We start from the raw sequence: 27,586 nt of genomic DNA, 5'->3' as shown, positions 1-27,586 counted from the left end.
CATTTGGTCTTCAATCCTGCTTCTTGCCTCTGGAGTAACTTTGCTACAAATGGAAGCTCTGAACAAAGGACTGCATGACCCATCCCCACCATCGATGTACTCCAGAGACTTGATTTAAACATGAAGCTTATGCCATCACTGTTACAAGCCTGAACCAAGAACTTTGCCATTACTGTATGTAATTGATTCCATTTAACCAATCCTAGCTCTCATCTATACTTTTTTTCCTTTTATGAATAAACCTTTAGATTTTTAGATTCTAAAGGAGTAGCAACAGAGTAATTTGTGGGTAAGATCTGATTTGTATATTGACTTGGGTCTGGGGCTTGGCCCTTTGGGATCAGGATAACCTTTTTTCTTTTACTGGGGCATTGGCTTTCATAATCATTTGTCCCTATAACGAGTGGCACTGGTGGTGATACTGGGAAACTGGAGCATCTAAGGGAATTGCTTGTGTGACTTATGGTTAGCCAGTGGAGTAAAACCAAAGTCCTCTCTGGCTGGCTGGTTTGGTTTGCCTTGGTGTGCAAAGGAACCTCGGCCTTGCGCTGTAACTGTCCTACTCTCAACAATTTGTCCTGAATTGGTACTCTCAGTTGGGTCCCACCAAAGCCAGCATCCTTACATGCTGCTTTATCTTTGTTGTGCTTTTTTGGTACAGATGCATGTAGGGCTGTGCTGGCAGAGGATGGGGATGCCCGGGGTGAGGTTGGAGGCTTGCAGGGTGCCATGACCCAAGGTGGGGAGGTTTATCTGGGGCACGCCGCAAGAGAGGCGGCGGGGGGGGGGACGCTGCACGCGTAAAGCGAACCCCTGCCCCCGCCCTAGTTTCCTATCTCAGAGGCAGGCCGGGATCACGTTGCAGACAAGAAACCCTGGGAGGCGCTGAGAAACGAAAGTGAAAGCAGCTCAGCAACTGGGGTGTTTTTCGTACCGTGAGGAGGCAGATTTCCTCCGGTGGGCGGTTTGCCCCTCAGCAGGAGCTGGTCATGGCCGGGGAGGCGACGTGCCCCTTCCCGCTGCTGGTGGAGGGGGCCTGGGGGGGCTCGGGGCTCCCCAAGAACCTAAAGAAAAAACTCCTCTGCTACTTCCAGAGCGGGAAGAAATCCGGAGGGGGGGAGTGCGAGATCCAGGAGCGGCCCGGCCAGGTCCTGGTTTGCTTCGCCCAGGAGGAGGGTAAGGCGTCGCGGGGGGGGGGGGGGAGACCCTGACCCGTCTCTTAATGTTTATTTTTGGCAGTTTGGGGTTAAAGCCGGGGCGGTGCCAGCCCCGGGGGGGGGGGCGAGGAGCTGAGATGGGCTGCACAGAAAATGGCGCGGCGGGGTGGGTGACTACGGAGCTTGTGGGCACGCCCAGGGAGGCACTGAGACTCCCCCGCCCCCACGCAGGGCCCGAGCACGCGGGCTCTGGCCTCTCGCTGCCTGTCTTGGCGGGAGAGGCCCCGAGCCGCCCGGCCTGCTGCTCGAGGTCAGCCCCGAGCCCGCGCTTAGCGGCCCCGGCCCGGCCCTCTCGCAGCAGCAGCAGCGTCCCGGGGGCTCCCAGCTCGGGCGCGGCTCCTCGCACGGTGCCTGCACGTGTGGGGCTCCTCCCCAGGCCCCACGCCCGCTGTTCGGGGCAGTCCGCGCCCCCCCCGCTTCCCCTAAGCACGTCCCCTCACCCCGCTGTGATTCCCTCTTGTCTGTGCATCCTGCCCCAGCCCCATGATTCGCCTTCCTCTGTGCATGTCCCCCTTCCCCCGCCTGTGATCCCCCTCCCCATTGATGCTGCCCTTCCCCGCCTGTGATTTCCCATTCCCCCCGCCTGTGAACCTTCTCTCTTATGCACACTCCTCCCCATATCTCTCCCTGGATGCTCCCTCTCCACGTTTGTTATTTCCTTGCTCCCCCTTTCCCTGTGCTCATATGGCCCCCATCTCTGCTGCTGCTGCTGGCCACGCTGCCTTCAGAGCTGGGTGGTGGGCGTGCAACAGCTGCTGCCTTGGCACCCAGCTCTGAGGGTAGCAGCAGCACAGACCTGCAGAAGTAAGATTTCAGAGTAACAGCCGTGTTAGTCTGTCTTCGCAAAAAGAAAAGGAGGACTTGTGGCACCTTAGAGACGAACCAATTTATTTGAGCATGAGCTTTCGTGAGCTACAGCTCACTTCATTGGATGCATACTGTGGAAACTGCAGAAGACGTTATATACACACAGAGACCATGAAACAATACCTCCTCCCACCCCGCTGTCCTGCTGATAATAACTGATCTAAAGTGATCATCAAGTTGGGCCATTTCCAGCACAAATCCAGGTTTTCTCCCCCCCCCCCCCCATACACCCACAGACTCACTCTCCTGCTGGTAATAGCTCATCCAAAGTGACCACTCTCCCTACAATGTGCATGGTAATCAAGGTGGGTCATTTCCAGCACAAATCCAGGCTTTCTCACACCCCCCCCACCCCCGGAAACACACTCACACTCTCTCTCTCCCCCTCCCTCCCGCTGGCAATAGCTCATCCAAACTGACCACTCTCCAAGTTTAAATCCAAGTTTAACCAGAACTATTACCAGCAGGAGAGTGGGGTGGGAGGAGGTATTGTTTCGTGGTCTCAGTGTGTATATAATGTCTTCTGCAGTTTCCACGGTATGCATCTGATGAAGTGAGCTGTAGCTCACGAAAGCTCATGCTCAAATAAATTGGTTAGTCTCTAAGGTGCCACAAGTACTCCTTTTCTTTTTGCAGAAGTAAGAGTGACCTTTGCACTGGGAGGGGTGGCTATGGGGTGGACAAGGCAAATTTTAGGGTGGCTACTGCCCCTGCAAGCCCCCCTACGTGTATTCTAAGAGAGTGTGTGTCAGAAGGTCCTGTTTCAATTAACTAGGCTATTCTGTCTCTTCCTGTCCTTAAAAAGATACCATCAATGTGAACTCTAGTCACTTTTGAAAAGCCAGTTACAAGTCCTTTCAGTATTCCGCCTGCCCCTGAGCCCCCCTGCCAATTTTTGTGCCACTGGAATTAAAAACAAAATTTAATTTTTTTTTTCAAATATTTTTCTCTCTCCTGTTCTGGTGTGAGATACCACCCTGAACAAGGGGAACTGACTGACTGTGCAGGGGAAATAGTGAAAATGATTCTACATAGTGTTGGAGAAGTTGAGCAAACTGGGGGGAAAGACAACGATTCCCCCCTTCCTCCCCCAATCTTTTGTTCTTGTAACTATGGGGGTGGGGGAGTTCAGACAGAAATATGATTTTTTTGAAGTCAGTGGGATCCCTGCAACTCCTGTGCTGTGTGCTGTTAAGCAGTTCCTGTGTATCACGCCTGAGGTGGCTGCATTTCAGTGCTGGGTGAAATGTTTCTTGCATATATACAAGGGGTAGATGGAGCCTTTTCTCCTGCCCTGAGTAAGGGGTAGTTTGTAAGCACATTGCCCCATGAGGAGTCTTGGGAAGAAATTATGATCTGGAGGATAAGCGAGGTTACTGCAGCCTTTTACAGGGCAGAGCATACTTCCCTCTTGTCAGCTCAGCTCTGCTTGTCAAAGCTTTGTGGGGGTTAGAGCCCACAGTACCTGTCTCCACCATTCTGCACCTAGTTGCTGACAAGCAGGACGTTGTATTGGCTTCCACATGCTTGACTTGGGAATGGGACAGGTTGCATACAAGCGTGGAGTAAACCTTATAACTCCCACAGTCCCACGCATAGCCATGTTAGTGGCAGAGAGAGTCTGGCTCAAACTCTGTAAAGCACTTGGGAGGAAAATGCTATGTTAATGTCCAGTAATATGTTGTTATTTATTACAAACTTTTTCTGTACAGAATTTACACCTGCTAATGTTGGGCCATAACTCTTGACTGGAAAGAGGGTATCATCTATATGTCCACTCTTCCTTTCCTATGCACATCAGACTGAGTCGATCTCAGACTTTCTGATGCTCATTTCTTGTGTCCTGTAATTTTTGAATGTCATGCCAGAAGGCTGTGCATATTTGTGTTTTCTTGATTAAAACGTTTCATTTGTCCCTACCACAATCCTGCCACATACATATCTTTTACTTGGAACACATCTTTTAAAAAAAAAAAAAGAAAAAGCAATTGCTAGATGGAGCCAGTTGTGCAAAAACACTGTACTAGGAAGTAAATGAGTTCTGGTTTCATGGCACACTCTATATCCAATATAAAGAATGGAGTAATCCTCTAATGTGCTCTGAATGATGCCATGATACTTATGTTGCTATGCACAGCGGAAATTTTCTGTGATGGGTTCCCCTCATAATGCATTGACCAGATCCACCTAATGCCCCAAACCTGCATGTATTTATGCTCATGCTTAACTTTACACATATGAGTAGTCCTGTTAGCATTACAAAAGCGCGCAGACACACCAGTAGCATTGTGGCCCAGTTACACTGAATGATTTATGAACACACAGTAAGAGACAGTCCTTGCACTGAAGAAGTTACAGCCATAGGTCCTCTTATTCATGTGAGTAGATCATTTGCTGCAGTATTTGTGAAGCACTCTGATTTAACTGGTGTCACTGTAATACAAATAACAGGCTTATATATATTTCCCTCTTCTCTGCCCTCTTCCAAATAAAACACTTTTATGACATTTTTTATGCTTCCTGCAACTCCACAAGATCAGAAATCCACTCAGAAGTTACTACTGGCTAAGATGAATAACTCCCCATATATATTTATTCAGCACTCCTCCAAAGGTGGGCTCTGGAGCATCACCCAGTGGGGACCATGCTGCCATGGGGGAAAGGGTAACCCAGGGAGCTGTGTAGAAGCCCCATGTTCCTGCAGATTTCTCAAGATCCTCACAAATCTATGGGTTTAGGGAATCAAACACCCTCCCAGTTCCATGCCTCTACTCACCCCACTATGACTAATGGAACAATTGGAAGGAAGTTGTGAGGAAACTAATGTAGTGTATGTATTAATTATTTAATCTTTTATTTATATAGCACCAACAATGTGTTAGGCGCTTTAGAGACTGGTGTGACAAGGTCCCTTCCCCAAACTGCCTGAAACCTAAGGGCACGATCTTCCCTGTCCTGAAGTCAATGGGAGCAAAATTAGCCTTAACTAGGCAACATGCAAACAAGGGGAAAGAAATGGGAGGTAATGAAGAGCAGTTTTATTGAATGATGTTTAGCCCATCAGTCTAGTGCCATGATTTTTTTAAATGTTCTTATTTAATTGTTGTTGGAGTTTTGTTGTATGATTTGTTAACAGTGCTCAGCAGGGAGGAGTATGTTGCCCGTAATGGTGCATAGACCTATAGACTAACATCCCTTCTACCAAGATTATAACAGTTTTCTTTATTTGTGCTTTAGTGAGGCAGCGAGTTCTTAACAAAAAGACCCATGAGCTTGACTGGGCAGCGAAAGGAAAATTAAAGCTGGTTGTCATGCATCCTGAAACAGGTGCAACCAAAAAAGACTTGTCTGGGGAAGTGCCGGGTCCTAAAGAGGTAAATAAATATGAAACAGAATCCTAACCTGCAGTGTTCAGAGTTTTGAAGTAATAGCAAGAATGTCACATGATGTTTTTAGTTGGCTTACTGTGCTTTTTGTTTTAGGAGTCCGAGACACCAAGCAAACCCCAAGAACCAGGTAAGGTTTTCAAAACAAAACTGAAATATTTAATGTTTATAAAAACTAGAATATTATTTGTGAGAAATGAAGCTTTTTCGTCTGTGTTGAGGAATGATGTATGGAAGATAAAAACTACTTTTAAGGGAGAGAAAACGCTTTCCACAATGACTGCTAATCCTTGGCTCAATGTAGAACACATTGAAGTCAATGAAAAAATCCAGAAAAGCTGAACTGCATCCTCTGGAGATTTATTCAGCAGAAATTCTAATATGTGATTTTTCTGCCTGGATTTGGGTTGTGCAGCCTGGCTGAATATAGTTATTCAGAAACCCTAAGTTAACTGCCTATGTGTACACAACAGCTGGAAAGTGATCCAGCTAGTGTGCTAAAACCAGAAGTGTGGCCACTCATGGTAGGAGAGGCTAGCCATCCTGAGTATGATCCCATCCAAACCCATAACTATGTACCTGAGGCAGCTATGCCACCATGGATACACTGTTTTTAGTGCGCTGGCTCAGTCACAGTTAGTGCGGGTAAGTCTCCTCAAGCTGGAATTTACGTTTTCCAGTTCCAGCACAGACAAATCCTAAGAAGGGAGTAGTGTTTTGGACATGATCAGTGAGTTCTATTATCTCTTGCTGTAGGCTCTTCTCAGGCTCCGATGTCATGTCCCAGTCCAGCAAAATACTTAAGTACATGGTTAACTTTTAGCACTGAGAGTAATATCATTGACTTCAAAGGGATTATTCATGTGCTTAAAGTTTATCATATGCTTAATTGCTTTGCTGGATCAGCACCTATAATGCTTTACTCCTCCTCTCTAATTCCTGCAGAAAGTTTTTAATTTGTTACTCTTGTGAAAGCTATTTTTCTCCTCCAGTTTTTATCGTTAGTCTAGCTCTGAACTACAGCAGCCATAGCATATTCCCTTAACTGGTTGATTGCAGCTGAGAAACCAGGTGGGTGTGGTAATATCTTTTATTGGACCAACTTCTGTTGGTGAGAGAGACAAGCTTTCGAGCCACACTAAGCGATTCTTCTTCCTGAAGCTCAGTGCGGCTTGAAAGCTTGTCTCTCTCACCAACAGAAGTTGGTCCAATAAAAGATATTGTCTCACCCACCTTGTGTCCCTAATATCCTGGGACCAACATGCCTACAACTACACTAGTAAGGGGATTGCTGCTGAACATTTCAGGTGCCCTCAGGGCCCAGCTGTGCTACTCAGTGTGATCAACAGTCAATCCTCATCTGTGAAACATCAGTGAAACATCGGCAGCACAACAGTTGCCCTGAAGAAACAGTATTAAGAGTGTTAATGCAGTTCAAAAGTTAATTTATTTTTATTGAGGCTTGATGAAAGATAATGTAAGCAGTGGCACTTTAAAGGGACACTGTCAACATTGTTTAGCTTTAAAATTAACATGCAACTCTCATGCTAAACCCTGGTATCTGTGCTCCATGGTCTATTTTTAAAACTGATTTTTGCTTTGTCAGTTCCACCCATCAACACCTGAATTCACTGTGAGTCACAGAGGAAACAAATCTATACATAAAGGATCCTTGTCTATTGAAAGTTTTCAATGAGCAATTCTATCAGTGGATGATGTTAGCTTTGTTCTTGATATGAGCTAGTATTTCAGTAATCAATGGCCATGTGCCTAGGCTCAGCGTGAAGTCATACATATGAAACTCCCTTTAGCCCTTTGTGAGCTGTTGGTGGCTCCTACATGTCGCTACAGCAACATTTCAGGGCCAGATTGTGGGGTGAAATCTCTCTTAAAGACTTGTATAATCATGAGAAATATTTGTTTAAACCTTTTGGCTTTTAGGATTCTTTCAACCCTATGCATATCTGCATTTTTCTTGGCCTAATTAGAAAGTAATTACACACCAACTTTTCTTTAATCCACATTGAGGTCTTTAAAAATAACCCTCCCATTTGATAAAACAAAGCTCCTTAACTAATCTCCAGTAATTGAATGAAAATTAAAGAGCCCCTTGTGCTACAGGACTAGAGAACTCATCTGGTATGCAGTTTTTGTTGCAAGATTTTTAACTAAGAGATGGGTAAGACTCTCCCTTCCTATTAGTTAGCCTCGTGCATACCCCTACATGATAAGTGCTTACTTGAGTAATCCTTACTTGCACATGTGAGAAAGGGGTCAAAGTTTCAGGCCATAAACGCAGTTTGGCAGCTTTTGTCATTTTACCTTCTCCCTTCCGTGTTACTATTATATATTTGTATTGTGGTAGTGCCCAGGGGTCCAGTCAGGATCAGGAGCCCTTAGTAATGCTTCTCACAACAAAAAGATTCTGTCCCACAGATCTCTTGTTCAATAGCATCCATTTCGCAAGAGCCAGAGTTTACTTTAAAGTGCTATAACAGATGGCAAAGGTTCTTAGCCATGTTTCTCACAAAGTGGATGGATACAATCTAACAGACTGTTGGTGCATTAGTTTGTTTTTAATATGATGCATCATAATTTTTGAGGTTTGTGTTATTTTTGAGTGACATAATACTTGGTTTGAAATAAAAAGATATATCACAAAGTGTAATGCTAAGGTAACTGCAGTCAAAGGACACAACAATCAAAGGAGATTAATTCGGAGCTCTAAAAATTGTGACAGTATTCCTTCAACTGCAATAAGCACCAAGCAATCACATTTATTTAACCTTATGGGATTTTTTCTTTTTTTTTCAATTAATGAATGCCATGTAGCTTTTCAAGTCGGCTCTGATGATGGGAATTCTGTGTCTGTAGAGCAGGAAAAGAGGACAGGTATGTATGCAGTTTGTTAAATAGGACAATCACAAATTCTACTCTTGCATTAATTGATGGTTTTCATCGAAATTTAAACTATAACAGCTTCATGGAAAATTTAATAGCTGTTTGTTTAATGCAAAGTAGACTTAATTACATGAGTCTAAAAAATACAGACTGTGTCTTTTGTAAGGTGCCACTGACCTTGAGGAGCCTGCCCACTCTTTCTTTGTGGGGTCTCTCTGACTGTACCCCACAGGTGTCAAGCATTGAGCCTTCACTTCTCCTAAGGTGGAATTGACCAGTTTACCCACTCTCGGACCAGGGCCTGGGTTACAGCCCCCTGGTATCAACCATGACTAATGCAGCTATCCCATCTGGGATTGGACCCTGCAAGGCTTTGATTTTGGGAGCCTGTGATATCATACATTTGCAGAGAGACAGAAACCACTTCTTCAGAACAATGCGTGATTTATTTTTGCCCAGAGGTACACAGCACTTTAAAAAGTGGATTTAAAAGCAACAAGGAGATCTTCATGCATATTCCCTTATATTAGAATCATAGAATATCAGGGTTGGAAGGGACCTCAGGAGGTCATCTAGTCCAACCCCCTGCTCAAAGCAGGACCAATTCCCAATTTTTGCCCCAGATCCCTAAATGGCTGTTTCCACAGCTGAGGCAGGTCTGGTTTATTCCCCATCTCTGAGTTGAGAGAACCAGCCTACGCTGCTTGCAGCCTGTCTCAGGGCTTTACTACACTACAAAATTAAGTCCACTTAAGTTAAGTTGACATACAGCCACCGCAGTAAATAAAGCAATGGTTCACATCCACACTTGCTCTTTCTGTCAGTGGTGCACATCCTCAGAGGAGTGCTTCCACCGACTGAAGTGGGACATTGTGGTTACGCTGACAGCTGGAACCTGGCAGTCCAGCAGCTGCTTTTCCTGTCCCACCACTGACAGTCACTCCAGAAGCTGTCAGCCAGGCATGGGCTCACAGTTGGGCCCCTGGCTCTGACAGCTTGAGTTGTCTGTCAGGGGCTGGGTGATCCCTGCATCCAGCTGACAGCTCAGGTTGTCAGCACTCAGGGGCTGGAGGTCAGCTGTATACCAGTGCCCAGCTGACAGCTCAGGTTGTCCGCGGGGGGGGAGCTCCAGCTGACAGCCATCAGCCGCACTCGGGGCTGACAGCCAACAGATGACGTAAATAATGCAGTGTTTTAGCAGACACTGCGTCACCCTAACTACATCAACGTAAGCACTATGCCTCTTGTGAAGGTGGAATTATTATGTCGGTGTAGCGGGGGACTTACTTCAGTAGATGCAGCATTCTAATGTAGACACTGACGTAATTAGGTCAACGTAAGCCACCCTGCATTTACCAAAGTCTGTAGTGTATCACAGGCCTCAGTCAGCCTTTTCACTGACACATCTCGGCTAACCTCTCTGACTACTGCATATCACTTTCTGCAAGAGGCTTTGAGGGGATTGGTCTCCTTTGTTTCCAGTTTTAGCCTGTAGGGAATCAGGAGAGCTCACCTACCAATTGATGGCCCAGCCATTGTTATCTTAATTCCTTTGAAGATCCTTAAATGAGGCTGACTTCTATGTATCATTGTTTTACCTTTCTTGGGAAGTTCCTTAACAAAGTGCATCAAAGGAGACTGTAAAGGAACGCTATGCATTCAGTCATGCAGCAATATAAAATTGAAAAGGGAAACCAAGTCATACAAAATATTGCTAAAAAATAATCCAGAGAGACAAGGTGGGTGAGGTAATATCTTTTATTGGACCAACTTCTGTTGGTGAGAGAGACAAGCTTTCAAGCCACTCAGAGGTCTTCAGGTCTGGGAAAGGAACTCTCAGCATCACAGCTTGTCTCTCTTACCTATAGAATTTGATCCAATAAAAGATATTATCTCACCCACCTTGGCTTTCTAATATCCTGGGATCAATATGGCTAGAACTAAGACTGCATGCAGGAAATAATCCAGACATTTTCCCAGTTTGCCATGTAAGTATTCACAGCACAGAACCGCTAGCCTCACTGGCAATCTCAGAAGAGGCCAAGTATTGAATGAGCCTGAATACTGACTTCCTCTCTCACTGTTGGCTGTGTCTACACAAATTTCCCATTGTTTCCACTGACAGTGGTGGACATACACATTGTTATCCTACACTGATCTGAATGAGTTTAGACGTCATGGTGGTTTAAAACACCAGTACCCTGTTTATGCTAGAGGTCCCATCATTGCTGGCACTGGTGGAGCTGCACTGGTGGTGATGACAGTAGGAAATGTAAGAGGAAAATGTCTTGTATAATCAAAGTGTTACAGGTGGTCCTCTTTGTCATGGATGAGCCAAACTGGGCATTGTGGAGAAGTTTGTACAGCCATTCCTCTGCTGTCCTGGTTTTGTGGCGGAGACATTGTCTCCAGGACTGTGGATCCACAACCTTTCACTAGCATACATTCAGTTTATTTGACTTTTTAGAAGAATTTTGTGAAACAAATTTAAGGAAAGTCATTTTAGAAATAGCTCTCTATTTCCCTTTCTTCTGTCATTATTTTTGTGCTGATAAGCTTGATATTAATGCTAAGAAAGATAAAAAGATCATTTTTCCTTTTTAATTTTGTTCAGTCAATCAGATTTCTGATCTTTGATTTCATCCTCTTAGGGAATTTGGGAAAAGAGATGACATCCTCTGAGCAATCCACTGTAGTAATCATCACTGCCCCAGGGGAGGAAATTGATGATGACCTTGTGAGCATGTACTTAGAAAATAAAATGCGGTCAGGTGGGGGACCCATCAAATCCTGCATCAGAAATAATCAACAAATAATCATCACCTTTGAAAATGCTGAAGGTATGATATAGACCTACTTCTCAAAAATATGCCCTCTTTGGTAATGGGTCTTTGAAATTCCATGTTGTAGTAGGAAGAGAGCCTGAGACATAAGCCCTTGTATCTGAGGCCTGAACTAAAGTAATGGCCAGAACTTGCTAATATAAAGCAAAATTTAAGTTGTGAGCAAGAGGCAGGCCCTGCTTACAGAATCTGGCAAGAATAGGGCTGATATTGCAGAAACACACATTCCTAAGTAGTGCTAGGCATAAGAATATATTCACACACATTCCAGAAAGGTGGTACCAGAACACCTCAATACCAGCACATTCCCCAAAGATAACAGAAACACACTGACCTATCCTAAAAATAAAGTCAGGACGACAGCATGATGGATAGAAATGTTTTGATCAAACCATTAGGTACAAGGTAATGTGTGGTGGTTAGCCACATCAGAAGGTGGCACCTAACTACGTCAGAGGGGTGGTACGTAATTTGTTGGTATCTGTGTACAAAGATGTATCTCAGAGGGAGTGTCTTTGCCCAGCCGAGGGAGCAGTGGAAAGTCCCACCACTGACTGAGCTGTGTCCATTATCACGGGCATATATGTCTTAGTATCCTCATAGAGTCTGCTAGGTGCTATTACCATGCTTCATCAACAATAAACTGGCTGGGTGCCTTCGCAACTTAACAGATTTTGTGGTCATTGGGTGATTCGCTCAGGATCTGCTGTCGCCAGCTATCTGCGCTGAGCTGGGACAGCACACAGGGAGAACACGCATGCAGCCGAACATCTGATGACACGTTATTCCTGGATGACTGGTCTGAACAGAATAACTGTACCTGTACCCTTTGTGCACTGAAGATGTGGGTGTCATGTCAGCTATGAATACACTAGTACTGGGATAAGTCTAGGGAGAAATCACTGGATCCATGTAGATCTCACGCATGGAAACCACTATGTAAGGTGAATGGCAGGGCAGCCTGTTCATGGGCTAAAATAGCAAGTGGGGAACTACCCTACATACTGGCTGCAGTTAGGAGGTAAATTCTCTCATTGGCCTTTTGCCCCACACAAGTCCCATTTTTTTTTTTTTTAGGTTTTGGAAGTTGGGAAAGGAAGGCAGTAAGTTTCATGCCATTGTGAAAATCAGAGAAACACTACTGCTGTTTGTCAAAATTCTTCATATTATACTCAGTCTGCCATGGCACCATGTGCAGGGAAAACTTTTCCAGTTGGCTGAGGAGTTGCTGGAAATTCTGGATACAAGGTACAGGGCAGCAGCTAAGATAGGGATAAGAAAGATGAAAGGAGTTATAGTCATAAATAAGATTCAGATGGCTTTTCTTTAGGTTAGGTTAGCTTTGTACTGATGTGGTAGTTAGTTATTCACCTGATAATATGGAATCTCAACGGAATTAAAAAGGGGGTAAAGTCAAAAGAGTTCTGGAACCAAGTTACCATCCTAGGCAAGTAAACTACATCCTCATCTTCAATTAGCAAATAAATTACCTCCTTGACTGTTTCTCCTCTTCTGCAATTAGGCACCCATTCAGAAAGGTCTTTATTTACCTTCCTGAACTGGGGGCCTTGAACCTGAAAACCAAAAACATCTATACCATGCAGCTTCCAAGAGAAACTAGAATCTCCTAACTCCTTGTTTGACTCTCCTGTTTAAGGCAAGTTGCTGCATAGGGCAGAAAGACTGATTAAGATAAAGTACATAAATCTCCGTGGCTGGCATCTGTGTGCCTCCTTGAAATTGTTTTTTCTGCAGAATCGCTGAGCTGGGTGCAGAAGCCAAGGTCTGTTGAAACTCACAGGTCTTTAGTGGAAAACAGACTCCTAGCATATCTCAGGTTTCTCACCTACAACTTTAAAATTTAAGACCTGCTTTTCCCTTACTATAATGACAGTATTCAGGAGAGCTTTTCAGATTTTTTTCCCCCTAGAATCTTAGTCAAACTGAGACATGTGGTGCATCATTCGTCTGTCTTCCTTTTGGACCACACTCTAGCTGCTTGTTGTCTGACTGTGGCCCTCCCAGGCTGAGCTGGCTCACACCCTCACTTCTTGTGAGGCTCCACACAGCCTCAAGCAGGCTCACCGACAGCAATTCTGGGCCCCCCTAGAAAGGTATGGCTGAGGTTTACGACATAATCAAATGAAGTACGACTGCCTTCTTACTTTTTTCAAGTAGGGCTTCTTTGTCTTGTTTTTCTCTCAGTTTCTGAGCTTGGAACTTACGTTTGTACTCCATAATGAACAGTAAGGACCGATTCGAAATACGACACTCCACGTTTCATTTGAGATGTCACACGCTTACTCAGGCTGCTGTTGCTGATGCTCTGCCAGACCAGCAGGATGTAGCAGCCCTCTGGCAAACTGTTACTGTCACAATGAGGGACGGCACTCTGTACAGAGCAGCAGCAGGAAACCGGATTTCTTTCCTTTTTTTTTTTTTTGTTTTTTTTGTTTAATCTTAATTTTTATTAAAAGAAGTACGTATCTATCCCATCTGTCCAGGCCCTTTTAAATTGCCGGACACCTGGGCAGTTGACCCCTCTGCCCCCCGTCAGCAGGCTTGGCCTCAAGTACTGCCCACCCTTCACTCCACACGATTTACCATTAGATGGTAATTAGGGGAGCAACAGGGAGATAAATTATAATACTTAAACCAAGAGACAAGAAGAGAACTGACCAAGTGGAGAAAAGAGTGCTATAAGAGGTCCTGTGGCTGGCAGGTCAGGAATGTGTGTGTTTGTCTGTATAGTAAGGCTTCAGTGAGTGAAGCCTTATGTGGCATAGTCCTACAGCCATCAAGAACAGTTTTATTAGATGATAATTGCTTGACCACATAGTTCAGCGGCAGGTTAATGGGGCACCATCTAACCAATTTCAAAAAATGAGTTTAAAGTAGCCTCAGGTTTTACACCTGTCCCCGAATTTCCCCTTACCTTTTCCATGGTTTTACAGTCACATTTCCATATGCTCTAAAATGCTTTTCTCTGCTTGTTGCTGTGTGAGGGATCCAAACAAACAGGAGAAATTGGCTGCTATGCAGGGGAAATGGCAAAACTGACTATACACAAAGTGCTGTCAAATAAACAGACTAGAAAAATATGTTTTCTCTAGTCTTACTAATAGTCATTTTAGGTGTTGTAAAAATAATGGTGAAGAACATTTCAGACACAAGTGTGATATTTAAGTGTGGCACTGTCAACTTCAAGTCCAGATCTAGCAAAGCACTTCAGCTAGTTTTTTCAAAGGAGCCTAGGGAAATTAGGGACACATTTCCTATTAAAAATCCAAAGGGATTTGGGCACCTAACTCCCTTTGAAAATCCCAGCCTGAATAACCCGATGAACTTTAATGATGCCTGTGGTAACTTTGCTACATAGGGTCCTAAATACATATATTTATTTCAGGAATAAATTAATCCGCTTCATTAGCCCTCACTGAATGCTGTCATTTCAGATCTAATCTAGAGAACAATATTTGGAACTTTAGGATTAATTGGCACTAATAACATTTAGTACTAGGGTTAACTGCATTTTTTAAAAGGAGACTGGGATACTCTGGATGTCACTTTAAGGGGCTGTAGAATAACTTTTGATTTGATCATAAATTTTGACCACATGACTTATTCTCTTGTTACAGAAAAGATTAAAACAAGAATCCACTTGAGAGAAGCTTTTAAAATAAAACAGAACTTAATATATTGATCCATTCTGAGTAAGTACAGGTATATAACAGAGATCTCCATTTATTTGTGTTTCTGTGGAACTAGATGCACAAGAAGTCTTGGGAAAAAAGGATCACTCAGTAAAGAAAATTGCACTCCATGTGAAACCATGGCAAGCGGAGAATATCCAAGAACTCCCACAAATGGCTTCATCCCTAGTTGTCCTTGAAAATATACAAGAGACTATAAAACAATACATGTTAACTATACTGGTGGAGAACATCAGTGGCTTATCAGAAGATGACAATGACTTCAGTATGGAAATGATACCTGAAATTAATGCGGCTGTAGTTACATTTATCAAAGATATTGGTAAGATAGAATGTGTGTGTACAATATGTTGTCTTCACTTGATGCTTTAAAGGGGGCTATTCAGCTAACACTTTAGCTGAGCTGAAAAACAGAGGAACGTATTCTGTCACAGGCTTCAGATAAAATCCAGTCTCACTTACATCATTGTAAACCAGGAGTAACTCCACTAAAGTAAATGGAGTTACACCAGAGTAAAGATCAGTTTGGTAATTGAAGAGGGAACTACAGTCATTTAATTACCATCCTGTGTACAGGAGTGCTGGGCAGCTGGCAGTGTGTAAAAAGAACTATTGCAAATTATATAAAATAGTATTTTGTGCCTGGCGAATTATAATTATGGGCCATATGAAGCCATCATTTTATCAGCAGAACTGTTAATGGAATGGTGCATGTTTATTAAGTCAGAAGACATTATCAAATAATCATTAAGGGCCAAAACCTTGTTCCATTAAAGTCACTGCGATAGTTTTGCCATTGACCGCAATGGGAAAATTATTTGATCCTACGTAATGAATGGTCATTAAAAGGTGATTTTTTTTCAAACCTATACAAATCTATTCTCTGTGTGTCAACATACGCATATATAACAGTCATAGTGTACTCTCTTGAGTGATACTTTAGTCTGTTTTATATAATATGTTCTTATTTACATCCGTGTCTCTGATCAGTATGTAGGATAGGGAACATTATGATTACAACCATTCCAGAAGACATGCATTCCCTTGTATTATGTAGCAGTGAGAAGTGTACGTGAATTTGTCCTGAACAAGAATTTTAGTTGATCTGATTAACAAATCAGATCTGATGGTATGGAGAACAATAGCCACTATGCATAAGACCAAATTCAGGTATGGTATAAGCAGGCAAAACTGTTGTTGCAGTAAAGGGAGTAGCACCTGCTTATCAGTAGGGTTGAATTGGGCTGACAGTTTTACACTAATTACAGCATCCATAGTCCCTGGTATACATGAGTTCTTTTAGGACAACATAATTCCAGTATTACCATTATACAGCATTTCAACGTGTTTTTGACTTAAAAAAGAGAAGTACCCTGTATAAGAAAACAACAATTATTTTTTTTAGAAGATAGAACTTGAGCAATTTAAAATGGTACATAGCTATCTTATTTTTAAATTAGGTTGAATAAGACAGTAGGGTTATTTATGATACTAAAGGATTCCAACTGCCAGACATACTAACTGCAAAAAGATTAGTCCGATATAAGTAACCCACTGTGTAAAATACAGATCTCTGGGGGAGTATGTTCTATGGGAATTAGCATCCAGTTGGAAGTCAGGAATGTCTAAATTCTCTCATCCTGACTCTGCTACCGATTCCCTCTGTAGCCTTGGGGAAATCATTTTACATTTGTAAAACTGCTATTTACAGGACCAGGCACAAAATCTACTCATCCACCCTCTACCATGATGACTGATGATAGTGAAAAAATTAATGATATTTTGCTTCCCTGTTCAAAAAAAATAAAAAAAAATCACTCAGGCAAGTGGGAAATTAGAATTTTGCAAAGCTGGTTAATAAGGATTAATTATGTATAACTGAACATCTTGATCCCTACACCTATTGCTTATTTTCTTCTGTCTTTCTAACATCATAATAGTAAAAATCTGTCAAATGTTTTTCTTTTCTGTTTATAGATCTAAGGGAATTTGTTGAAAAGTTCAACCAAAACCATAGGGCAAAGCAACAAAATATTACAGCACGGCATCTTGAGGTGACAAAAAGCATTAAGGCTGAAAATTTACCACCTAACATATCTAATGACTATATAACTGTCTACTTTGAAAGTAAAAGAAATGGAAGTGCACAAGTGTCAAATGTTGAACAGTTACCTGAAGAGAATTCAGCTATCATTACTTTTCATGATCAGAAAGGTAACATATAAATATGAATCATTTATTTAATCTTGCAGTTAAAAGATCAACATGAAAATGAATGTGCTCTTTTAAGAAATGGCTAACTTACCCTTAGAAAAAAGTTAACTGGTTTGATGGTTTGGCAGGTTTTTACTCTGTTAGGTTAGAAACCTAGATTTGGGACTGGATATAATATGACTAATATGAGGCACTTAGTTTCCAGTGGACATATATTACATTGTGTTAGGATCTCTGCAATGTCTTTTGAGTCTGCACAAGGATTCTGTCCTTTCTGTTTCTTAAATTAGGGACTCCAAAGCCAACAACAATGCCACATAAGTTAAAGGTGCATTTTCATCAGGCATTCTTAGGAGCCTGGATAGACTTTTCTGTCTTTCTACCTAGATTTTTAGTCTGTGTTCCTCACCATGGTATCCAAGTTCCTTTCAGAGGCTCAATTCTTGTGGGCCCTTGAGCTGAGCTCAGTACATCTGAGGGGTGGCTGGGTGGGCAGAGATGGTGTTATTACCACATTTCTTCCCTCGGCACTCCTGGGGCTCAAGGGGGGTGAGTTCAGCTCCCATCTTCATTACAGCAGCCCTGAGCCTTATGCTCCCTTAGTCCTGAGGTTACGCAAATTTACATCAGCTGGAATGGCTCCCTGTGGATTGGTTCAAGCTGTGTGCAGAATGCAGAGTATTGTGCAGAAGCCTGTATACTAGCTCTGCACCAGCTGAGAACTTCTCCTCAGGTGACTCCAAGAATGCAATGAAGAATCTGGCCCCAAATTTTTATAAATTAGGCACTAGTGCTGAGCACTCACATCTTTTATGTAGTTGCCTAAATATGGATTTAGGTGCCTAACGTTAGACACCTAAGATTATAGATTGTGTTGTAGATGACTGGCACTGTATGAAAGTAGTTAAGGACTTTTTAATCTCTTTGGCTAGATGCCACAGTAGTATTTGAATTAATTCTGATGCAATATTAATTTTGGCTATAATTATGCCAGATCCTTTAAAATAATATATATTTGCCCAGTTACATTTTAACCAGTCTCCTAAAATGGGAAGTGTAGCTCTGTTTTGTAGCAATAAACAAACAGCTATGGGAGAAGTCTCTCATGCAAGAAGTTCCAGTAGCTTCAATATAGGACCAGATCCTCAGCTGGAGTAAATCAAAATAGCACCGTTTGTTTACCCCAGCTGAGGATCTGGCCTTAATTGTATAGGTAGGTTTGGCTTTCTCACTCCCCAGCCAGGAGCATGGGAGCTGTCCCCTTAAAGGAACTGTTAAGCAGCGGGGTGGCCTCCTCCTCCTTAAAGTGTTGGCCGGGGGCGGGGGTCTCTGCTCTGCTGGACCAGGACAACCACACCCTCCAATGCACTTGTGTCTGCAGAGTTCGGGTGTCACCAGCCCTGTGGGAGCGCATGCAGCTCTGCTGTCATGGAGCCGCTCCCAAGAGCTGCACGTGGCTCCCTGCGGTGCAACAGAGCTGTGACACCCGATCCCTGCAGGCTCACCGACCCATTGATTTTTATTTTTCATCAGTTTCAGTGTATCAGCGGACATAGATGTTTACCTACAGTTATCGATTATAGTTGAATCCTGCCAAGTCTATGTATAAGTCAGGCAAGCGGCATCTGGTGCTAAGAGGTTAAAAGTATAGAACGCCAATGTCTGTGTTAAACTTCCATGTGGAACGTTATAATTCTGTAGGTCCATCTAAAATCCCATTACCATAAATCAATTTTTTTTCCTCAGCAATCTGACTAGAATATATTTGGTCTGACTCTGCAATTATGCAATAGTTACACCTGTTTAATCAGACTCTTGTTCATTGTTCACACAATGGATATGCTATACATAAAAAAGGAGAGGGAGCTTTACAATGTAACTTTTTTTTTTTCTGGATGGAGTGTCCCAGATTTATTTATAACATGGCAAGAGTAAGTATTACCGTTGTGTAGTCCTGTCTAGTATGATGGCTTGTTATGCTGTGGACATGTACAGGATATACAAGCCTTTGGGTACTTAGAAAAATGTCACTTGTCAGTAACTTGGGAATATTCTTATTCAGTTTAAAAAAAACTTATTCAACCTAAAAAGCACTCCTGTCAGAATCAAAAGGAAATGCAATGACTCATGAATTGCAACTTTTTAAAAAAAACTGAAGCTAATTAGCTTAGAAGTGTTACAGTTAATTGATTTGACTTGGGTAATTTTTGTTTTATTTTATATTTAGATATAAACACTGTCTTGGCAAAGCAGCATTCACTCAACAAAGTACCAATTTCTGTGTATCCGTACTACAGCTCATTGGGTACAGCTCTATATGGAAAGGAAAGGCCTCAAATAGAGATGCCAGAACCAATTACAATGTCTCTGGATCCTTACATCTGGCAGTTTTTACAGACAGATAATAGGCTAATCCAGGAAATAAATCATGAAATGGCAGATTGCAAATGTGAACTAATGTGGCCTCAACCCAACCGTGCAAATCCAGAAATAACACTGTGTCCCTCAAATGCCTTATCTAAACAGAGATCAATGATCAGGTTGATCAAGACATGGAATGAAGATGTTGCTAAAAAGTTCTCACATAGCATGTCAAAGTACAAGGCCATTAAATGTGAAGTAAATTCAGTGGTGTGGGAAGCCATAAGAAACAGCTTGGTAAAAGATGGTATTTTGATCGTACCTGACATTTCCAAGAACATGGTTGTCTTAGTTGGTAACACAGAGATTATAAAGGGTGCAGAGCAAGAACTGAAGGAGCTAATAGAAAATGCCAGGAAAAAAATTGAAAGAGAAGAGCAGAGCATAGAACAAACTCTGTCAGTTGGCCCAGGAAAGTATGCAATTTTACGCCTTGCTGGGCTAGAGGAGAATGTTTACAAGGAGTACCCGTCTCTGAAGATATGTTGTGATGCATCATCAAAGAGTATTCGTCTGTGTGGAGTGGCTGCAGAAGTATTTAAAGTCAAAAGTGAAATACTAGAAAAAGTGCACAGCATGGCACAGAAATCAATCAATGTCCATCCTTACGTTTTCCAGTTCCTACAACACGTAGATAATGAAACTCTGTCACAGCACTTATTTATGTCAAATCAAATTATTGCGTTTTATGAGCTTAGCACTGATAACATAATGCTGATAGCAGGTTCTCCTGAAGTTCTTCTAGATGCAGAAGAAGAAATTAAGAAGGTTTTGATTTACAAATGCATTGATCTGGAGGACAACTCAGTCCTCAAAAAGAGAGAATGGAGGGAGCTCATCAGTCATTTGTACAAGGCACATAACTGTTCCAAAGGAACTGTAATAATTGTTGAGTTGGAGAATCAAGTAGTCATTGCTGGTTATTTCAGAGCAGTAGCAGAAGCATATCAGCAACTTTCTGATTTTGTAGATAAACACACTCAGGTACAAAAAGTCATAATAGCCAAGTCTGTGGCAGTTGTAATGTTTGTGGAGAAGGAAAAGTCCAGTATTTGGCTTGAATTAAAAAAGAAAGGTGTGAAAATTGAATTTGGCACACAGAATAAACGTAAAGGTATTTCCCTGAGTGGACCGAGAGTGGAAGTGTTCCAGGCAGTCACCAAACTTGAACAAATTCTGTCTTCTCTACATTCAGAAAATGTGGTAATTGATAAACCAGGGGCCAAGGTGTTTTTTAAAGAACAAGAACACTTGTATGTGACTGGTGTGAAACAACAATTTAACTGTCTGATCAGGCTGCGAGAAGATGAAGAAGAACAAAGAGAAGATGGTGAAGTTAGTAATGTGTATAAGAAACAAGGCGAGCCCCACTGTGAAAAGATCCTGCAAGAGGGAGTTGCAGTAGCAGTTTATAAAGGGGACTTGTGCAGTCATCCAGCTGACGTTGTGATGAATGCATCAAATGAGGACTTAAAGCATATTGGTGGCCTTGCTGAGGCCCTTTCAAAAGCTGCAGGGCCAGAACTACAAACAGAATGTGACCGTATTGTGCGGAAACGAGGCCCTTTGCAGCCCGGCTGTGCTGTTATTACAGATGCTGGGAACCTCCCATGTAAACAGGTGATTCATGCTGTTGGGCCCAGGTGGAGGGATCATGAGGCAGAAAAGTGTGTGCGCCTGTTAAAAAGAGCAGTAAAGGAAAGCCTACGCCTGGCTGAAACGTACAATCATCATTCCATAGCCATCCCGGCTATCAGCTCTGGGATATTTGGATTCCCGTTAAAACTGTGTGCACGGTCAATTGCAACATCTATCAAGGAAACCTTGGAAGATTCTCCGGGGGAAAGCTGCTTGAAAGAGATTCATCTTGTGGACTCTTCAGAGAAAACAGTTCAGGCTTTCACTGATGCCTTCAAAGATGTGTTTAGAGATAAATCACCCCGACACATTTCGTCACCTCCATCTGAAGCAGCCTTCAAGCCCAGAAAAAGTAGAAATGCTCGAAGTAGAAAGGGTCTCCAGATGGTAACAACTGATGAAGGATTACGCATCATACTGGAGATAGGAGGCATTGAAGATGCTACAGTAGGTATTTTAAGTTATCAGATGATATCCAACCTTATGTAAAGTTGGTTTTCAGTTATAAAATATATGAAAAGATACTTAGATTTTCAGTTATAATTAACAATTAAACAAAGACAATATGTTAATATAAGTCATAATTGATTAACACAATTGTATATGTTAGACAGGTTTAGTTTTTCATGCTGTCTATACACATACAGAGATGAGAACATATTTTAGACTGACTGTATTTTGTTATTTGAACTGTATTCATTGTCACATTAAGCTGTTGCAACCACGTGTTTCTCTTCCATCATTTCTTTATGGTTTTGTCTGTGTTTATAGTTCACACTGTGATATGAGCTGAAACCAGCTGTGAAACGAGGACTGCTAGTACTTTCAAGCTGACCTTTGCACTCTTGTGCTCTCACCAGCTGTGTGAGAATAGCTACTTAGTCTATAAGGGGAGTGGGTAGCAACTGCCTATAGTCTCTATGAGGGGAAATGACGGAACTTCAAATGTTTAAACAAGTAAAAATTAAATTGTTGATCCTGAACACCCTTAAATGCCATTGAAACTTGGCCCTGGTGACATATGAGCCTGTAACAGTGAGCTATCTTCTATTTGTAAACGTACATGGCCCCATTGCTGCAGTATCTCCGTGTCTTAGTGGTGCTTTGGATCATGTCTCTCAAAGATTCATTACCTGGGAAGGATTAATTATCTCTGGTACCTGTAGTGAATGGGTCTTGCATATTCCATGCAATTTTAACTGCCTACCAATTTTCAGATTCCACCAGCATTGAATTATTTTAACCATTAATTGGACCAACAGCCAAAAATCCCAATTAAGTAACTCACTTATTTCCTTCTCTGTTTTCTAACTATCTCTTCTTTTTCCTTAAAGTCTTTGTCTTTTCCCTCTGGATTTCAAGTTGATGCATTTCTCTTCCATCTCCACCACTTTATTTCTGTCCAGTCTTTATCTCCTTGTTCTTTTTATATCTGTCACTCTCACTCTCTTTGATTCAGCAATCTCTCCCTTTGTCTGAGGCAGAGAGCATCTTCTGAATCCTTATTTTTGCCCCTTTTAGTGCCACTCAGAGGATCCACATGATAACCAGCTGGCCATCCTGAGAGTGCTGGCTGTAGCTGCCACAGCCTGTAAACATAACGTCCTCCTTTGGTCAGAGAGGTTTATTAGAGCATGATGTACTGCACTCCTCTACAGGACTGACTGTGCTGTTTGCACATCATTCATAACCCATGTTGACCTATGGAGTAAGAGAATTAACCCTTTCCCTCTCCTCTCTCTCTCTCCTTCAGTTTATTCCTTCTCTTTTTTTCCCTCTTTCTCTTCTGTAACTTCTCCTTCACTTCCCTTTCCACATAACTGCACCCATGTGGTTGCTCCTTCTCATACCAGTTTACCCTGTGGTGCCAACAGGAGCAGCAAGGCATCTGAAATTCAGTAGTAGCATCATGTCAGTTTTACTCTGCTGATGGGGATGCAATATGGGCAGGACCATTAAGAGTATGTGATCCCCCTGCTGGAGAATCATATATGCGGGTTTTTCAAATGGACCTGGAGTAGAGTAAGAACACAGGATTCTGACATTTCCATGTAAAATATAAACTGCTGCATAAGGGACAAATTTCATTCTGTTATACACAAGCTACCCCACAAAAGTCGGTGGGATGATGTACGTATAACCGAGCATAATTTGGCTCATTTTGTTCAAAAGATTTGCTTTATTCCAGCTTTCTACTTTTTAAATTTGCTTTATTTCTTAAATCTGCAGGTGCTGTTATAATCACTTAGCCTTAAATGTTTCAAGTTTGATCTTATAACAGATATTTGATTTTGTTTAAGACGGACGTCATCGTAAACAGCGTTGCCCGAGATCTACAGCTTGATAAAGGTCCACTTTCTAAAGCCTTGCTGAGCAAGGCAGGTCCGATGCTCCAAGAACAATTATGTGAAGAAGGGCTAGCAAAAGTAGCTAGTGAAGGGTCTGTGTTCAAAACAGAGGGATGTAATCTGGGCTGCCGTTTCGTGCTTCATGCCATTGTTCCTGGATGGAAAAATGGGCAAGAATCTGTACAGAAGGTAGAAGGCTATTTTCCTAATTCTCATTTGATTGAATGGGTTCTCAGTTGGCAGTAATGTAGATTTAATGTGAATTCTCCACTGAAATCAGCGAAGCATTTCCTAGGGGTCAGCTCTGTTAATTTTGATGTAACTAAGGTCATTTTGAATTAATCCATGGTTAATTATGACATTTTAATATAAAATACACTATTAAAAATATTAAACTGCATGTACTAATGCAAACTTTGTTGTGATTCACAGCTCCTAAGAGACATCATCACAGAATGTCTTCAGACTGCTGAGCAACTGTCTTTAAAGTCAATCACATTCCCAGCAATTGGAACAGGGAATTTAGGGTTTCCTAAGCCTGTTGTTGCTAAATTAATGTTTGACCAGGTGTTCAAATTCAGTCATAAAAAAAATATTCAGTCTCTTCAGGACGTTCACTTTCTGTTGTATCCAGATGATACAGATAATATTCAGGTAACTTGTATCCTATTACTGTGCTTTCTGTTACACATGGGTTAAGGAAATGATGTCAGGCCCAGACCTAGAGCAGGAAACTACTGACAAAAACAGTGTAAAGTCTCATCCTTCTCTCCCTCCTGCCTCTACCCCGGGAATGGTCAGTCCTTCTTGCACTGTTGGTCTGGTAGCAATGGTGGACGTACTAGTGTAAGCCAGCCACGGGCATTTTTACCGCTAAGAGCTCAATAATAGAGTGGCGGAAACACTGGTTGCCGGTCTACTTTGTGCTTCCACCGTTGCTAGCACTGGTAGAGCTTCACTGGTGCCAGAGCAATATTAGGAAAAGCACTGTTGGGGACAAAGACAGTGTGTCTCATGTCATCGTCCAGTGTCAGATTCCTGTTTGGTCTGGAGGCCGTTAAATTATGCTGCTTCTGATGTGGGCAGGTGTCAACATCCTCATTAACATGCTAGTCAAGAAAGTATCCTTGGATTTCCATCTTGATGATAATATTCAGGCACTGTCCTGTGAGGTGATCGCTGCTCCTGCTCTGATTGAATTGCCATTGGACTCCACCTAGAATGTAAAGTTGCCCTTTGATTCTTCCATATGCAGTCCCCTGCCTTTCCTGCACAGTTTTTTTCTCATTTGCTGGAGCTGGCACAAGTTAACACTGAAATATTCCTTAGCCCATGGAGCCATGTGAATCTTTCATGCATAGCCTCAGGTAGCATTCTCTTTCCCCCTCCTCTCTCTGGCTCTGTCCTCACTGAATAGTTAACTCAAGTTATCTACGCTTGAGTTTAACTCCTCCTGAGTTCACTTAGCTTGAACGAGAGCAGCCACGCTGTGCTGCTGCAAGCAGCATACAGTGATTGTGTTAGCAGCTGTCGAGTTGTGCTAACTTGAGCTGCCACCTATACTCCATGATGGGCCATCCAACTTGAGTTTAAAGCACCACCAAACTTGAGTTTTAAGGTTTTTTGTGTGTGGACAGGAATTGAGTTAGAGGTATCACTCATGTTAGGAATAAGCCCTCTGTCTGTGCACCCTATTACATGCTATTTAGACTTTCACTGTACTGCCTGAAGGTGTTAAACCTGAAGCAGTTTGCCAGTTTCTCTCCCTTGCTCATAATTTTGAAGGAATCATGGTTCCTTTATGATTCCAGTTTATCAATATTTCCATTCAGTGTTGAATAAGATTGCTTGGTGGACAGCATCTAGTCCATCACCTTTTTGTTTTTTCTAAAAAATTTTAGATCTAATTTTTATTTTTCAAATCTGTATTACTACTGAGAAAACTCTAAAGAGGTGCCTACAGGTGATGACTATGGTTCTCTTTCTAGGCATTTTCAGATGAACTGCAAAATAGAGCAAGTGGAAATATTACCAATGTCAAAATGCACAAGCCTGTGCCAGAGAATGCCCAGCAAGGACAAGGTAAGTTTGTTTTGTTAATGTTTTGTAAGTTTTATAACTATTCTAGTGATTGAAAAAAATTCTTAAAATTTTCACCTAATATATATTTTTTTGATATTGGTTTGGTGAACATGTCCGTCCCAGTGTTCAAAGTAAGACAGTGATAATCCTATTAGTAAAAATCAGTTAAAGCAGAAAATTGTATCTCTCCAGCAATAGGTTTGTGTACACTTGTAAAAATCATGCCCATAATTCACTACCAGTCATAACCATAGTAGAAGCTGTAGTGTAGACAGAACACAGGTATTTTTACCAGCGTACTAACTAACAAAGATTCTGAGCAGGTAAACAGTCTTACTACCACCTGTGATGCCTGGTGAATTACTGGATCATACATCCCATGGGGCCAGTCTTGCTCCTATTAAAATCATTGGACATTCTGCAAGAAAGTAAGACTGATGAGAAACAAATGTGAAACTAAATAGTTTTTTTTTTTTCATTGTCCAACCTGACAGGATTACAAAGAGCAGGATAAATATTGCACACTTAATTAGATTTTTTAAAAAATATAATATTCAGATCCTGCTCAAAGGCTACTGAAAGAAATGAGAATCCACAAGCTTGCTTATTTTCATACTAAGTCACATTTCCACTCATATATCCTGCAGTGGGCCCATATGGTATGAGTTTACAATCACAGAGGGATCTCTCTACTCCATGTACACTGTAAAAGTGTTTTCTGTGCTGCCCCAGATTGGAGGTCAGTGATGGGAACAGGTAAAGACAGAGACCAGGGACTTTCCATTTACAAAGAGGCAGTGGCTCCAACACATAGGTATTGCGGGGCTATAGCTGCTGTTTGAGCCTACGTATTGGAGCAGCAGCTATAGCAGGATAGGTTGTTTTGAAACTTTGTGCCCTAGACCCAGCTTGGGGGTCGATCTCCTTGCCCTGGCTCAACTTTCTCCCACACAGTTACCTGGGCTTTGTGTGGGTGAACACGATATAATTTTATGTTGTAAACTGGGTATGTCTGTAATCTTCTCCATGGGAATGTGACGGACTAAGACCAAAAATCAAACTTTTTGTGAGCTCTCTACTAAATGCACATAGAGGCAGGTGAGTCCCTCGCTCTAGGGAATAGAACCTTTGCTGAGATACACTTCTATCATTTTAATTTCTTTTCTCTTGCAGCTTTCTTTGGGCCCATTTCAACCCCAAAACAGGGAGTGCATGAAGTGCAGATTGGTTCCATTACATTCCAAATAGCAAGTGGAGACATTACCACGCAAAAAACAGATGTCATTGTGAACATATCAAATCAAACGTTTAACCTCAAAACAGGTACTTTAGCCTAGTGATTGAGATTAATGAGAAATACATTTTGAGTGGTTTGAGTGCATGCGTAAGAGGATGGGAGGGAAGAATTTTCAATATATACAAGTCTTTTTTTATACATTGTTCCCTGGCATTTTCAAACTGGGAAAGCCGTACTAGGAAGTATTTTAATATAATTTGTTACTGTTCGCCCCAGTATATAGAAAAATCCTATAGAATTTAATAGAGAATGAGAATCTTTCTCTAGAACGTTTAAACCTCCCTATAGAATTCTATAGCAGGGAATCATTCATTGTCTTATGTTCTGTGCAATGGGGTCAGCTGCCTCCCATGTACCCCTCATGGCCGGGGGTGCTTCTGCGGTACCTACTAACAATTTCTCCCTCAAAGGGCTTTTTAAACAAACTCCACACAGGCATTTCTGATCCATTCACCACCACCCCTTCTCAGGGGTCCAAGTTTATTCACCTAAATAAAGCTCCAAAATAAAACCCAAGAGTTCCAAAACACAGTCCATCTGTTTTACCCTCTTGTCAGGTCACTCCCAAACTTTTCCTGCCTGTAGTCTCAATAGGGAAACCTTACGTCCCAAGTTTTTCTGCTGGAGTCTGATCACTCCCAGCAGTCTCCAATTCACCC

General features: G+C 42.2%; 1 protein-coding gene across 1 annotated transcript in view; it reads left to right on the top strand.

Annotated features, from left to right (window-relative positions):
• The first annotated feature begins 902 nt into the window (after window positions 1-902).
• PARP14 (poly(ADP-ribose) polymerase family member 14) overlaps window positions 903-27,586 on the top strand; it is a 94,016-nt gene continuing 67,332 nt past the window's right edge. Inside the window, exons 1-12 of the mRNA XM_084642727.1 lie at window positions 903-1,176; window positions 5,322-5,458; window positions 5,567-5,600; window positions 8,303-8,362; window positions 11,023-11,211; window positions 14,983-15,249; window positions 16,905-17,141; window positions 19,369-21,647; window positions 23,501-23,737; window positions 23,981-24,202; window positions 25,537-25,630; window positions 26,804-26,953. Coding sequence (XP_084498853.1) covers window positions 990-1,176; window positions 5,322-5,458; window positions 5,567-5,600; window positions 8,303-8,362; window positions 11,023-11,211; window positions 14,983-15,249; window positions 16,905-17,141; window positions 19,369-21,647; window positions 23,501-23,737; window positions 23,981-24,202; window positions 25,537-25,630; window positions 26,804-26,953 — 4,093 coding nt within the window. The 5' untranslated portion in view covers window positions 903-989. The remainder of the gene's footprint in view (window positions 1,177-5,321; window positions 5,459-5,566; window positions 5,601-8,302; window positions 8,363-11,022; window positions 11,212-14,982; window positions 15,250-16,904; window positions 17,142-19,368; window positions 21,648-23,500; window positions 23,738-23,980; window positions 24,203-25,536; window positions 25,631-26,803; window positions 26,954-27,586) is intronic.

Source organism: Lepidochelys olivacea (genome assembly GCF_965140295.1).
Source record: "Lepidochelys olivacea isolate rLepOli2 genome assembly, chromosome: 11".
NCBI lineage: Eukaryota > Metazoa > Chordata > Testudines > Cheloniidae > Lepidochelys > Lepidochelys olivacea.
The sequence above is the reverse complement of the archived record's forward strand: the minus strand, read 5'-3'. Positions and strand labels throughout refer to the sequence as shown.